Genomic DNA, 13,250 nt, shown 5'->3' on the forward strand with positions numbered 1-13,250 from the left:
CACTTCCTCACATTGCACGTGACATTCTTCCGGGACACATGTCATTTTCATTCATCATATAAAGCATATATTGACAAAGCCATGGTCTCCCTTGTTGAAAATCGAAACGGATCATGATTAGGTACAGAGAGTGGGCGGGGTGGGGGGTTGAGATCGTTCCCCTTGATGTACATCTTTGTCTTTTTAGTTTAATCAGTGAGGTATCGTAAGTCTGGCTCGTTGACTGCATTAGCCCCAGGGCACTGATTGAATATGATAAATGCTTTAAATAAATCCTTGTCATCAATCGAAACATTAAGAGATTAACAGTAAGCATCTTAGGGTAAATGCGCAAATGCCATAATCTCCCGCAGAAACTTTCACCGTCTGAGGAATTAAGACAAATGTGGGGCCATATTTTCTCCTTCTGCAAATGACAGTGCGTGAAATTGCTTAAACCCCTTTGAGGCTGGTGTTTAATTCACCATTCCATGTTGATAACTGTTCGCTCTAAGTGCCTCAAGGTACCCTAGTTCTGTTGAGTGACAGTTGACGTACGATTCATCAACAGATACTCCCAGGCCTTATTTTTACTACACACCATTAAATTGCCTGAACGCTCCAATGAACAATGTAGAGAATCTGATGAAACTAGCTTAAGGCCTTTTTATCATTTGCCATCAAACTGTCAGTGAGTTTCAAAAGAATAAAACTAGATGTATGGCTACATATCTAGAGGGTACGTGTATTGAGAAATGCATGTCAACTTCAGAAACATTATTTTTGGAAGACTATATAGCAATAGAGGATGATGGATAGGGTATCATTACCTTTGGTTTCTTTGATCTTTACAGAAAGATTGTAACATCTCCCCAAGCTAATGTTGATATGGGGAAATGTTGCCGTAAAGCAATTTGTGGTTTGATACAGATGAAAGGACTTTGAAATAAAGTTAACTGTTTGTACTCCAGGGGAACTGCAATCAGCTCAGCAGATGTAATGGGGCTGTCAAACCTGTATCTGAGGATGAACTGAACAGTCTGCATCATTTGTTCACCTTTCACTATCTTGCAGCACACAGACAACTTCTGGGGAGTAAGATCATCCTTAGATGTCAAAAGAAATGAGACGGTGACACCTATCAAAGCGATGCAATATGCATCTATCATGCAGATCAGTACCCAAGGGAGGAATGATATACTTAGTAACTCTAGGAGGTTGTTTTCCTAGACTTTCGTCGTGCCAAAAACTATCAATTGTCGAATCCTTTCAACCGCGATTAAAAGATGAAGCGTATTCCTGAAAAGCGGCGCCGACTCAAGGAGTAATCGACAAAGGCGTGGATTTGAACTCTTCTTGATAATACCGAAATCCGTCTATCCCATTCATTTGTCATTGGAGTAAGAGTAGATTCATTTCACACATGAGCAGTTTTTTTCACGTTTGTGCCCGTGACGCAAGTGTTTGGCAGTGTGGTAACAAACTCTGGAGACGGAGGATTATATGGGGTTCATGGGAATCGGTTAGGATCGTTAAGTTCAAACTGACGGGAAACTAGATGAAACAAACTTGTGGAAACTTTCCTTCCGTCGCCACAACAAAGGAAATACATAGTCCAAGGTCTCCGTGCTGTCTGCTAGGGGATTCCGGCACGGAACTGACAAATTTGAAATGGTCCGACTGTTTAAACCAACAATTTCCTCGCCGAAATGAAGCACATCAGTACGGTGTCTGCCGGAAAAGGAACCTCCGTTTGACCCAAGTAGGTCGTATAATTTTATTGCCTGTAATAGATGCTGACGGTAACGCCTATCAAAAACAAACCGAACCAAACCATAGAAATCTATACACTTGCTGTTTTAAGGTCTGAGGTGGTTTCAATTTAACCTGCTGAAACCCTTATTTTACCGGTTAAATTGCGTTCATACTGGGAAACGATAGCCGGCTAAATTAGCCTGTTAAATCTTTTATTTTATTCAACCGGCTATGATAGGCTTAATATGAACGGAGTCTTAGAGCATATGTTTCAACGTCTGAAATTGAATACACAATTTAACAAAAGGTTTACCTAAGAGCTTCAGATTCTCTGTATGATACCTGGTGCAAAAATTAGACCCAGCGAATACAATAAGCAACCGCTAAGGATACTTGTGCAATCTTAAAACGTTCTTCAGTGGCGAAGATAACTCGTGTGAACTGTCCCTAACAACTGCAGTTGACTTATTACAGACAGGTTGGTCTGATGGCAAAGATAAATGTTGTTCCCACGGGAATATATGCAACTGTCAGGTATCACCCTCACAATGAACGGGCTGAGGTAGCTGTAGACGTTACTTGAGACAGAGTGATGACTTTCATTCTGCCTTGAAGTGTTTCTGGTGGAGTCATTGGCAATGATCCTTCGAAATTGGCTGTTAGCACTTAAACGGTGCTCATGGAGAAAGTGACAGGTCGATCTTTCAAGTACCGACAATGATCTATCAAGAGCAGTGAATGAGATGCTTGCAGTCTAGTGCGCGATTCCCAAAGTCCAGTCAGACAAGCCAAGCGGGACCTCAGAGCAATATAGACGCTTGGATTCAATCTTTGCAGAGGATTAAACTGAAATTGCCTGTCAACAACTTGTATTAGCAAAGGGAAAAGACTGTGTGGTCACATTTCAGCACCAGATCCTCGATCTGAATGACGATGTCTTATTAGGAGGAGAACACAGAAAACCCTTTATATATTTAGCCCTGTAGCATAGAATGATAGCTTGATGTCTCTTGATCATTTTTGGGGTTTGTTGTTCTGCGGTCCAGGTGGGACATTGTGGTTCTAGGGCTACTTATGCAAATTTATGCAAATTTGGCAAAGAGTTGAAAGCCAAGCGAGCGTTTAGAAATCTTCAACTTCAATCCTGACTCTCGGCCTGACATTGATTAATGTGGGGAACAGAAAGGTGGTCCGAAAGCGGTCCCTTTCTGATAACCAGCAGTCCGTGGAGACCTGAGAGGTCAGCGTTGTCTCTGTCTGGTGTCAGATGTATTGAACTGACGGCGAAAGAAGAGCATCTCACACGCCACCTTGAGTACGTGTGATCTGTACGTCTAGACTTGTTGGAATCTTTTGGACGAAATGTTTATGACCTGACTGCTTGAAGATGCTTACTGGACAAGGGTCTAGCTTCATGTTTAAGTAATGGGGGCAATAAACAGTGTGCCGCTCATGGATAGCATTTTGTTAACGCTCACTTCGTGGTAGTTGTGCGTGTCCACAGACTGACACAAATGTATTGAAGACAATATAAAATATTTCTCATATGAGGAGGTTGTTGCTGGTTGTCAACATTTGTGAACTAAGTACGAAGAAAATGGACAGGAAAGCAAAGGTGGCCAGATATACACACCAGATTCTTAAGAGACCTTTCAGATTGTTCATAGCACTTTTTCCTATATGACACTTTCTCACACTCATCACAGACCTCCACGCCTTCTTCAGAAGACTTCGATTGCGGGAACTATTTGCTGACCACGACAAAATGGAGACCCAAAAATTCAAGGTCAAAAGCAAGTGGACTCCCCCCACCCACAGAGATCCGGCGCTAGACACCTTCATCATGGCAGTCGAAAAGGAAATCCTAGAACACAAGGAACCTTCACCAAGACTGTTCAAGACCAACATCTGCAGTGCAGAACGCGAAGCCCTTGCGGAACTCAGCCGAAGAACTGACATCATCATCAAACCCGCAGACAAGGGCTCCGCGGTAGTGATCATGAAAAGAGAAGACTACATCCAAGAAGCACTACGTCAACTCTCCAACAAAGATCACTACAAGCACATCGACTCCTGCCCCACGGAGGAACACGCCGCGCTGGTAAGAACAACTCTCTTTAAACTTCTCAACGAAGGAACTATCAGCGAAGACGAGTTCAACTATCTTGCGCCCGTACACCCAAGAACGCCTGTCTTCTACCTTCTCCCTAAGATCCACAAGGAAGGTAACCCGGGCAGACCAATCATCTCAGCCAATGACTGTGCAACAGAAAGGATCTCTGAATTTGCTGACCACCACCTCCGCCCTTTGGTGCAAAGACTACCATCTTACATCAAGGACACTACAGACTTCTTACAAAAACTCAACAAACTCGGGAAGATTTCGCCAACCGCCAAACTGGTCACCCTGGACGTGTCATCCCTCTACACTAACATCCCAACAGAAGAAGGTATACAAGCGTCTCGCGAAGCGCTCCAAAAGAACCCTTCAGACGTTCCCACCGAAGCCATCTGCGACCTACTGGACAGGATCCTGAACCTCAACAACTTCGAGTTCAACGGAGGACACTACATCCAAGTCCAAGGAACGGCTATGGGAACGAGAGTGGCGCCTTCATACGCAAACATCTTCATGGGAAAATTCGAGGAACAACACGTCTACAAGAGGAACCTCAAACCACTAGTCTGGTGGAGGTACATAGACGATGTTTTCGCCATCTGGACACACTCGGAAGAAGACTTCAAGTCATTCATAAAAGACCTCAACACAGCACATCCAACCATCAAGTTCACGGTAGAAACCTCCACTACATCTATCAACTTCCTGGACGTCACCATCAGCGTTTCGGAGGGAGCTTTCACCACGGATCTCTACACAAAACCCACAGATAAGCACCAATATCTTCTAAGGAACTCTTCCCACCCCACCCACTGCAAACGGGGTATACCTTTTGGACAATTCTTACGCGTTCGTAGAATCTGCTCAGACGAACCCAAATACAGGGAACGAGCACAGCAGCTAAAAGAACATTTCCAGAATCGAGGCTATGAAGACGCCCTCCTGGATCAAGCTGCACAACGCGCCCAAGACCGCCCAAGAGAGGAACTCCTAGGAGCCAAGAAGAAAAAGGTTGCCTCGCAAGACAGACCAGTCCTAGTCACCACCTACAACCCACATCTACCACCCATCAACAACATTCTCAGAAAGTACTGGAACATTCTACAACTATCACCCAGAACACGAGAACTCTTCCAAGATCCACCACTCATCGCCTACCGCCGCAACAAAAATCTGAGGGATACACTGGTGAGGGCCCAGATCCCGAGGGAGAACAAGAATTTCATCACGAAAAACATCCCTCCGGGATCATACCCGTGCGGAAGAAAGTGCCTCACCTGCACATACGTCAGGAAGAGCAAGGATTTCCAAAGCCATCGCACTTCGAGACGCTACACCATCAGGGCCCACATCACATGCCGCACCAGGAATATCATATACATGATACAGTGCAAGAAATGCGGCATACAATACGTCGGCGAAACAGGACAAACATTGGCCAACAGGATGAACGGGCACCGATCTTCCATCAAGACGGACAAGGATACACCCATCGCAGCCCACTTCAACCAACCGAGCCACACCGTCGCGGACATGGAGGTCGTCGGACTCGAGAAGCTGGCATACGGCAGGACCGAAGACCTCACACGACAACGACGACTCAGCAGAGAATCCTACTGGATACATCAGCTCCGAACACTTCACCCAGAAGGACTCAACCTGGAATCACTGGAAATAACCAGGGTATGAGGGGACAAGAAGTATAGTTCTCGTCGTAACCGGCGCTAACACTTTGACTTGTAGTTGATTTACGCTTCGCATTTGCTGGTTACTAGTATCCTATGGATCCGAGCACTAACTTAGAAAGTTCGGTAGTCTGTTACATTCATGCTTTGTTTGTAATTTGATTGTATTTTGTACTTGATTCTCTGTATTTAAGCCACCTAGCCGCAGACTTCCTGTTCATGTATTTAGCTTCACTCTGCTTGTACGGACCACTCTCCTAGACTTTGTAAACACGCATACCATTGTAAACGTCCACCATGACGTCATAATTGTAATGTGCCTCCTCCACCAATGTATAGTAAGACCCTCATGACATGTACAATTGTTCTAGAACAATAGATGAAGTCATATCATAGGTCAACTGAGGTCAGGGCTAAACGACCTGGAGGGCACACAGAGCAATGTAGCCTAGCTAGTGCATAGTGAACTAGACCTTCAGATCAGGGCAACCTAGCCTATATCCAGGGCAATATGAGACCCTTAACGCTGATTGGTCAATATCTTAAGCTCAAGTTAGAGCGCCCTGCACTAGGGAGGCACAGAAAAGGTATAAAAGGAGGAGTGGTCCAATCTCTGTCATTCTTGAAAAAGACAATAAAGTCGAAACCGGTCGAATACCAGTCTCCGCTGTCATTTTCCCAGAACTACCAATGATGTCTACCCTTACAATTTGGGAGGATGCTGTATCCACGGCAGAAGCCAAGCGATCCAGCCACGAGACTTCGACGTCAAGAATACGTGACGAAGAGAGACAAGCAGAGAAGAAGAATGAGAAGAAAAGACAACGGAACGGATCTGAGACATCCGTTCCAGAACAGGAACCAGCACGGAAGGTACTTATCTACGCTGCACGCCAAGACCCCCTTCCCCCGAAGAACACCACCGCTCTACAAAAGGACCTGATCAAGGCCACCGACAAGAGCCTCCGTTACCAACTCCACCGAGAGACGCTACAGAAGTACTTGGATGAGCACCTGATCCCCAAAGGCCTGGTGATCGAGAAGAAACCCATGTTGGGTAAGACGAACCCAGAGTTCGATCGCCGCTGGGACGAGACCCTCAAGGAAACATCGCGCACCCTGATGGGTCTGATCATCGACTTCTACGGATCAGCAGAAGATGTCCTGGACAACACAATCGCGGGCCTCAATCGGAAGACAGAGGAACTTCCTCAAGAAGAACGGGAAACCCTTGAAAAGAACGTGGAAACGTTCAAGAAGAGAAAGGAAGCCGCCCTCCTCAAGACCAAGGAGAAAAAGTTCCAGCGAGATCGTGACATCGCCGTCAACGGCCCCAGCAAGAAGCGTCCAAAAAACGGAAGTACCCCTCCACAGGAGGGGTCCGACAACAAGGAGCAGCCACGGCAGCGCCTCACCGACAAAGGCGACGAAAGCAACAAAAGCGCCCCATCGGCAAAGAAGGACAAACGCCAGAATGCACCAGAAAAGGTACGCAAGCAGGCCAACGCAAGAAGGAACCCACGAGGGGGCTCCATAAGAAGGCTCGTGCTCGCCCTCGGCGATTTAATCGCCAAAAGGCCATCCAAGAAAAACGCAAGAGGAGGAAAGACAGGATACGGAAGATACGCCGCCGCAAACTCCTCGAAGCAGCAAGGAAAACAGTGGTAAACCTCTCGGACATACCACTCACCGACACTGACATACTTGCACTTTCTAAAGGACTCAACTTCTCCCCCTCACCCACTGATCTCAACCGACAACAACTCATCACAGACCTCCACGCCTTCTTCAGAAGACTTCGATTGCGGGAACTATTTGCTGACCACGACAAAATGGAGACCCAAAAATTCAAGGTCAAAAGCAAGTGGACTCCCCCCACCCACAGAGATCCGGCGCTAGACACCTTCATCATGGCAGTCGAAAAGGAAATCCTAGAACACAAGGAACCTTCACCAAGACTGTTCAAGACCAACATCTGCAGTGCAGAACGCGAAGCCCTTGCGGAACTCAGCCGAAGAACTGACATCATCATCAAACCCGCAGACAAGGGCTCCGCGGTAGTGATCATGAAAAGAGAAGACTACATCCAAGAAGCACTACGTCAACTCTCCAACAAAGATCACTACAAGCACATCGACTCCTGCCCCACGGAGGAACACGCCGCGCTGGTAAGAACAACTCTCTTTAAACTTCTCAACGAAGGAACTATCAGCGAAGACGAGTTCAACTATCTTGCGCCCGTACACCCAAGAACGCCTGTCTTCTACCTTCTCCCTAAGATCCACAAGGAAGGTAACCCGGGCAGACCAATCATCTCAGCCAATGACTGTGCAACAGAAAGGATCTCTGAATTTGCTGACCACCACCTCCGCCCTTTGGTGCAAAGACTACCATCTTACATCAAGGACACTACAGACTTCTTACAAAAACTCAACAAACTCGGGAAGATTTCGCCAACCGCCAAACTGGTCACCCTGGACGTGTCATCCCTCTACACTAACATCCCAACAGAAGAAGGTATACAAGCGTCTCGCGAAGCGCTCCAAAAGAACCCTTCAGACGTTCCCACCGAAGCCATCTGCGACCTACTGGACAGGATCCTGAACCTCAACAACTTCGAGTTCAACGGAGGACACTACATCCAAGTCCAAGGAACGGCTATGGGAACGAGAGTGGCGCCTTCATACGCAAACATCTTCATGGGAAAATTCGAGGAACAACACGTCTACAAGAGGAACCTCAAACCACTAGTCTGGTGGAGGTACATAGACGATGTTTTCGCCATCTGGACACACTCGGAAGAAGACTTCAAGTCATTCATAAAAGACCTCAACACAGCACATCCAACCATCAAGTTCACGGTAGAAACCTCCACTACATCTATCAACTTCCTGGACGTCACCATCAGCGTTTCGGAGGGAGCTTTCACCACGGATCTCTACACAAAACCCACAGATAAGCACCAATATCTTCTAAGGAACTCTTCCCACCCCACCCACTGCAAACGGGGTATACCTTTTGGACAATTCTTACGCGTTCGTAGAATCTGCTCAGACGAACCCAAATACAGGGAACGAGCACAGCAGCTAAAAGAACATTTCCAGAATCGAGGCTATGAAGACGCCCTCCTGGATCAAGCTGCACAACGCGCCCAAGACCGCCCAAGAGAGGAACTCCTAGGAGCCAAGAAGAAAAAGGTTGCCTCGCAAGACAGACCAGTCCTAGTCACCACCTACAACCCACATCTACCACCCATCAACAACATTCTCAGAAAGTACTGGAACATTCTACAACTATCACCCAGAACACGAGAACTCTTCCAAGATCCACCACTCATCGCCTACCGCCGCAACAAAAATCTGAGGGATACACTGGTGAGGGCCCAGATCCCGAGGGAGAACAAGAATTTCATCACGAAAAACATCCCTCCGGGATCATACCCGTGCGGAAGAAAGTGCCTCACCTGCACATACGTCAGGAAGAGCAAGGATTTCCAAAGCCATCGCACTTCGAGACGCTACACCATCAGGGCCCACATCACATGCCGCACCAGGAATATCATATACATGATACAGTGCAAGAAATGCGGCATACAATACGTCGGCGAAACAGGACAAACATTGGCCAACAGGATGAACGGGCACCGATCTTCCATCAAGACGGACAAGGATACACCCATCGCAGCCCACTTCAACCAACCGAGCCACACCGTCGCGGACATGGAGGTCGTCGGACTCGAGAAGCTGGCATACGGCAGGACCGAAGACCTCACACGACAACGACGACTCAGCAGAGAATCCTACTGGATACATCAGCTCCGAACACTTCACCCAGAAGGACTCAACCTGGAATCACTGGAAATAACCAGGGTATGAGGGGACAAGAAGTATAGTTCTCGTCGTAACCGGCGCTAACACTTTGACTTGTAGTTGATTTACGCTTCGCATTTGCTGGTTACTAGTATCCTATGGATCCGAGCACTAACTTAGAAAGTTCGGTAGTCTGTTACATTCATGCTTTGTTTGTAATTTGATTGTATTTTGTACTTGATTCTCTGTATTTAAGCCACCTAGCCGCAGACTTCCTGTTCATGTATTTAGCTTCACTCTGCTTGTACGGACCACTCTCCTAGACTTTGTAAACACGCATACCATTGTAAACGTCCACCATGACGTCATAATTGTAATGTGCCTCCTCCACCAATGTATAGTAAGACCCTCATGACATGTACAATTGTTCTAGAACAATAGATGAAGTCATATCATAGGTCAACTGAGGTCAGGGCTAAACGACCTGGAGGGCACACAGAGCAATGTAGCCTAGCTAGTGCATAGTGAACTAGACCTTCAGATCAGGGCAACCTAGCCTATATCCAGGGCAATATGAGACCCTTAACGCTGATTGGTCAATATCTTAAGCTCAAGTTAGAGCGCCCTGCACTAGGGAGGCACAGAAAAGGTATAAAAGGAGGAGTGGTCCAATCTCTGTCATTCTTGAAAAAGACAATAAAGTCGAAACCGGTCGAATACCAGTCTCCGCTGTCATTTTCCCAGAACTACCAATGATGACACTTTCTCACTTGTTATCGTATGAATACTGTGCAGCCTGAAGATGAATGTGTGTAGGATTGATGGATTACTTTAATTAGTACAGAACCGATAAGGTATAACTTGTAATCGCATTCAATACCGCTGTCAGTTCACCAGAACAGTACGGATGATTGCCGCCTGAAATATGAAGCCCTGTCATTGGTCAATGAGTAACTACGTAACCCACAGTGTTTTGCACTTTGTGGAGTACCATTTTCGGATGCCACACACGGCAAACGATGGTATTTAAGCTGACCATGCCAGTAGTTCCCGTGTCGTTAGTTGTTAAAATGTGATGATATAGGATTTTGGTGTCATAGACAATTCGTTGAAACCCACCAGACTGATGTATCATTATTGAGTAGCCGTTGCGTTGCGCACATCATTTTATTCCTAGAGATTTCGGCAATTATTGAGGAATATACGGCTGTAGAACACAAAGTTTGCCTGCCACAGGCGTACCAAACACCGTGCAAGGATAAACATTCCCGCAAAAAAATACCTAAATTGGGCAGATAAATGCCTAAATTGGGCAGTCGGAGCCTTAGCGCTCAACTGGTGACATTTCCTATACTATAACCACACTCAGTGTGAGCAATTTCATATGATTGCTGCAGCAAATTTCCTTTGACTAGCCCCCTATTTCTTTGCACTCAACTGCTTCTTGCATCAAGTACTCAACCGGTTTTGAAAACTGGATCTTGTAAATGCTACACAGGCAAGCTCCGAGGATACACAGCATCTAATGGCGTGTAAATTCACGGTTCCCAAATGTTCTATATTCAAATGTCGTATGTTTGCTGACGAATTATAACACCTGGGCTTTAGTGGTCAATACTTTATGGGCACATTAGTAGTAATTTTCACTTTGATAGCAGGGATTGGGTCGATCAGCATTACATGAAACCAAACCTATGCAATTTTCCTTTTCTCCGTGGTAGGCTCAAGTGCTCATCTCGCGAGATGAAGCTTCTGTGAATGCACAGCTACCAAGGCTGCGATAACGTAGTACTTACACGTAAACGTGCCAGAAAATGTGCATTGGGATCAGCTTTGAAGACTACAGCAGTCACCAGGCTTTGAGCTGCACTACTTGTGGACGCGTAGACCAGAAAATGTTGTCCGTTACAACGACGTAAAGTGCCCATTTGTAGAAGTGAGATAGATTATTCGATTTACTCAATAAGTCTTAAAGACAAGTAACTATCACCCTACAGAGTTCCTCAGAGATTACTACAACCCCAAACAGTGCCATACATATGGAGGATGGAGAATTCAAAACTGGGATCCGGAAGCACGGTAGCTAACCAGTACATTACTGGGCCTGCGGCCGGCATGGTTTACAGATGGCGGCCTATAAATCTACAGCGTCCGATAGAAATCTTTGCTCGTGGCAATCCGTCAACTCAAGCATCAAGGCAGGAGATGAAAGCTGGGGTTATCGTGAATCACGTGGCAGATGTCAGACCGTCACGCGCACACTAAATTTTGTCCAGGGCTCAATAATATTTACAGCGTATGGCCGCATCTCCACTAGACGGTGATCTCTGAGCGAGCGTACAGAGACCAAAATTGCATTTGTGCAACGCTTGGTTATGGAATATGATGAAAAGCATGATTTAAAAGTCAGCAAAGCAAACGCGGTCGCAGTCCCTGGTAGAAAGGCCGTGTAACCAAAGCCAAAATTCATCCATGTTTCATCAAAACTATGCAAAGCTTTAGTGGCCAAACGTCAAGTGATTAATTTTGAATAAATTCTAGCTATAGATTGGGCAGATAGTATGCACCGATTTTCCCCTTTTGGCCTGTATATAAATCACACTTCACCCAATGACGCTTGTGGTCAATATTGCCCGGCAAAAGTTTGCTCTTATCCTCCGGACTTTGGTCGCCCGTGGAGAGTACATTAGTCATTCTGTCAAATACACTTTAACGGCGGATATTCTAGAGTCGTAGATAGTTACATCTTTCCGTCATATGACCAATGACTGAAGCCTGTGAACTGAAATGACCATTGGACATGTATCTACTTGAAACGACTACTAATCTACCATTGTTCAGATGATGTATATGTATCAATAAGATAATATGCTGTTGTTTCTATATCCGTATGTGGGTCATGTATATCATACACAGTGATAACATCAGGTTAGGAACGTAGAGTCTTTGTTTAATAGCATTGCAGCCATGAAATATTATTACGACACTATATCTGTCTATATTGCTGTTCCCAGCATCCGATAATGCGGTAGATATAACATTGATGATCAAACATGTCTTTGATGTAGCAGGTACTCCCGTACATGTAGCTGATTACTTTTTGCTGATGGCATCTTTTAAGCCCAGGTTACACATAGCCGAACATGGCTCCCGACCACTAGCCAATCAAGGTTGGCGGTAGGTCGGGAACAGTTTTAGTTTAAGAGTCCGTCTGGCCAGCTTTTATTTATTAAGTATCAAATTTGACTCCCAAACACACTCTGTCCACTACTGACCTAGTCACAACCACCAACTAACCAATTCCAGATCACCCGTCCACACCAGCTAGCCAACCGCGCCGACCACCAACCGACTACAGCCGACCAAGCTCCCGAACTACTCCCAACCATGGCTGGGGGAAGGTCGGGAGGCCATCTTTGGCTATGTGTAACCGAGGCTTTACGGAGTAGATTCAACCTAGTAAGTCGTTTGTGCATAATGGATCCTGCTATGTGTATCAATGTAATATGCATGCTGAGCGCAAGAAAAGCTATTGAAGCAATGCTTTGAAAGATATCTTAGCTGACCCGATGTACTCGCTGGTACATGTAGATAAGTGTGTACTAGGCTGATGTGTGGGCATTGTTGGTGTGTAGGGAATAAAAGAAGCATCGGCGCCTCGAGGTTTTACATTTTCCAGTAGAACATTTACTGACTCAGTGGATTTGTTGACCTGACCTTCTTGGAAAATAAATCATGTTTTCAAGCAAACTAAGAAAGTTCATTTCGGGACAAGGTGGAAGAAATAAATACACGAGGCATGCGGGCCTGATGGTGTGAACCATGCGTATGATTCTTAATGAAATGTATTACATGCAATAGTTGGGCTGGCTAATCTTCAGTATCGACAGCAAATAGCATGTT

General features: G+C 45.8%; 2 protein-coding genes across 2 annotated transcripts; both read left to right on the forward strand.

Moving 5' to 3' along the window:
- Window positions 1-3,499: 3,499 nt before the first annotated feature.
- On the forward strand, window positions 3,500-5,542 carry LOC136443971 (uncharacterized). The gene has a single exon (XM_066441396.1). The coding sequence runs from the start codon at window positions 3,500-3,502 to the stop codon at window positions 5,540-5,542; it is 2,043 nt and encodes a 680-aa protein (XP_066297493.1).
- Window positions 5,543-7,370: 1,828 nt separating this feature from the next.
- Window positions 7,371-9,413, forward strand: LOC136444041 (uncharacterized). The gene has a single exon (XM_066441527.1). It carries the CDS (start codon window positions 7,371-7,373, stop codon window positions 9,411-9,413), a length of 2,043 nt encoding a protein of 680 aa, XP_066297624.1.
- The last annotated feature ends 3,837 nt before the right edge of the window (window positions 9,414-13,250 follow it).

The sequence above is a fragment of the Branchiostoma lanceolatum genome, chromosome 1, assembly GCF_035083965.1.
Source record: "Branchiostoma lanceolatum isolate klBraLanc5 chromosome 1, klBraLanc5.hap2, whole genome shotgun sequence".
NCBI lineage: Eukaryota > Metazoa > Chordata > Leptocardii > Amphioxiformes > Branchiostomatidae > Branchiostoma > Branchiostoma lanceolatum.

Coding starts and splice junctions, on each gene's coding strand:
- LOC136444041 (XM_066441527.1), top strand. CDS start 7,371: ATGGAGACCCAAAAATTCAAGGTCAAAAGCAAGTGGACTCCCCCCACC.
- LOC136443971 (XM_066441396.1), top strand. CDS start 3,500: ATGGAGACCCAAAAATTCAAGGTCAAAAGCAAGTGGACTCCCCCCACC.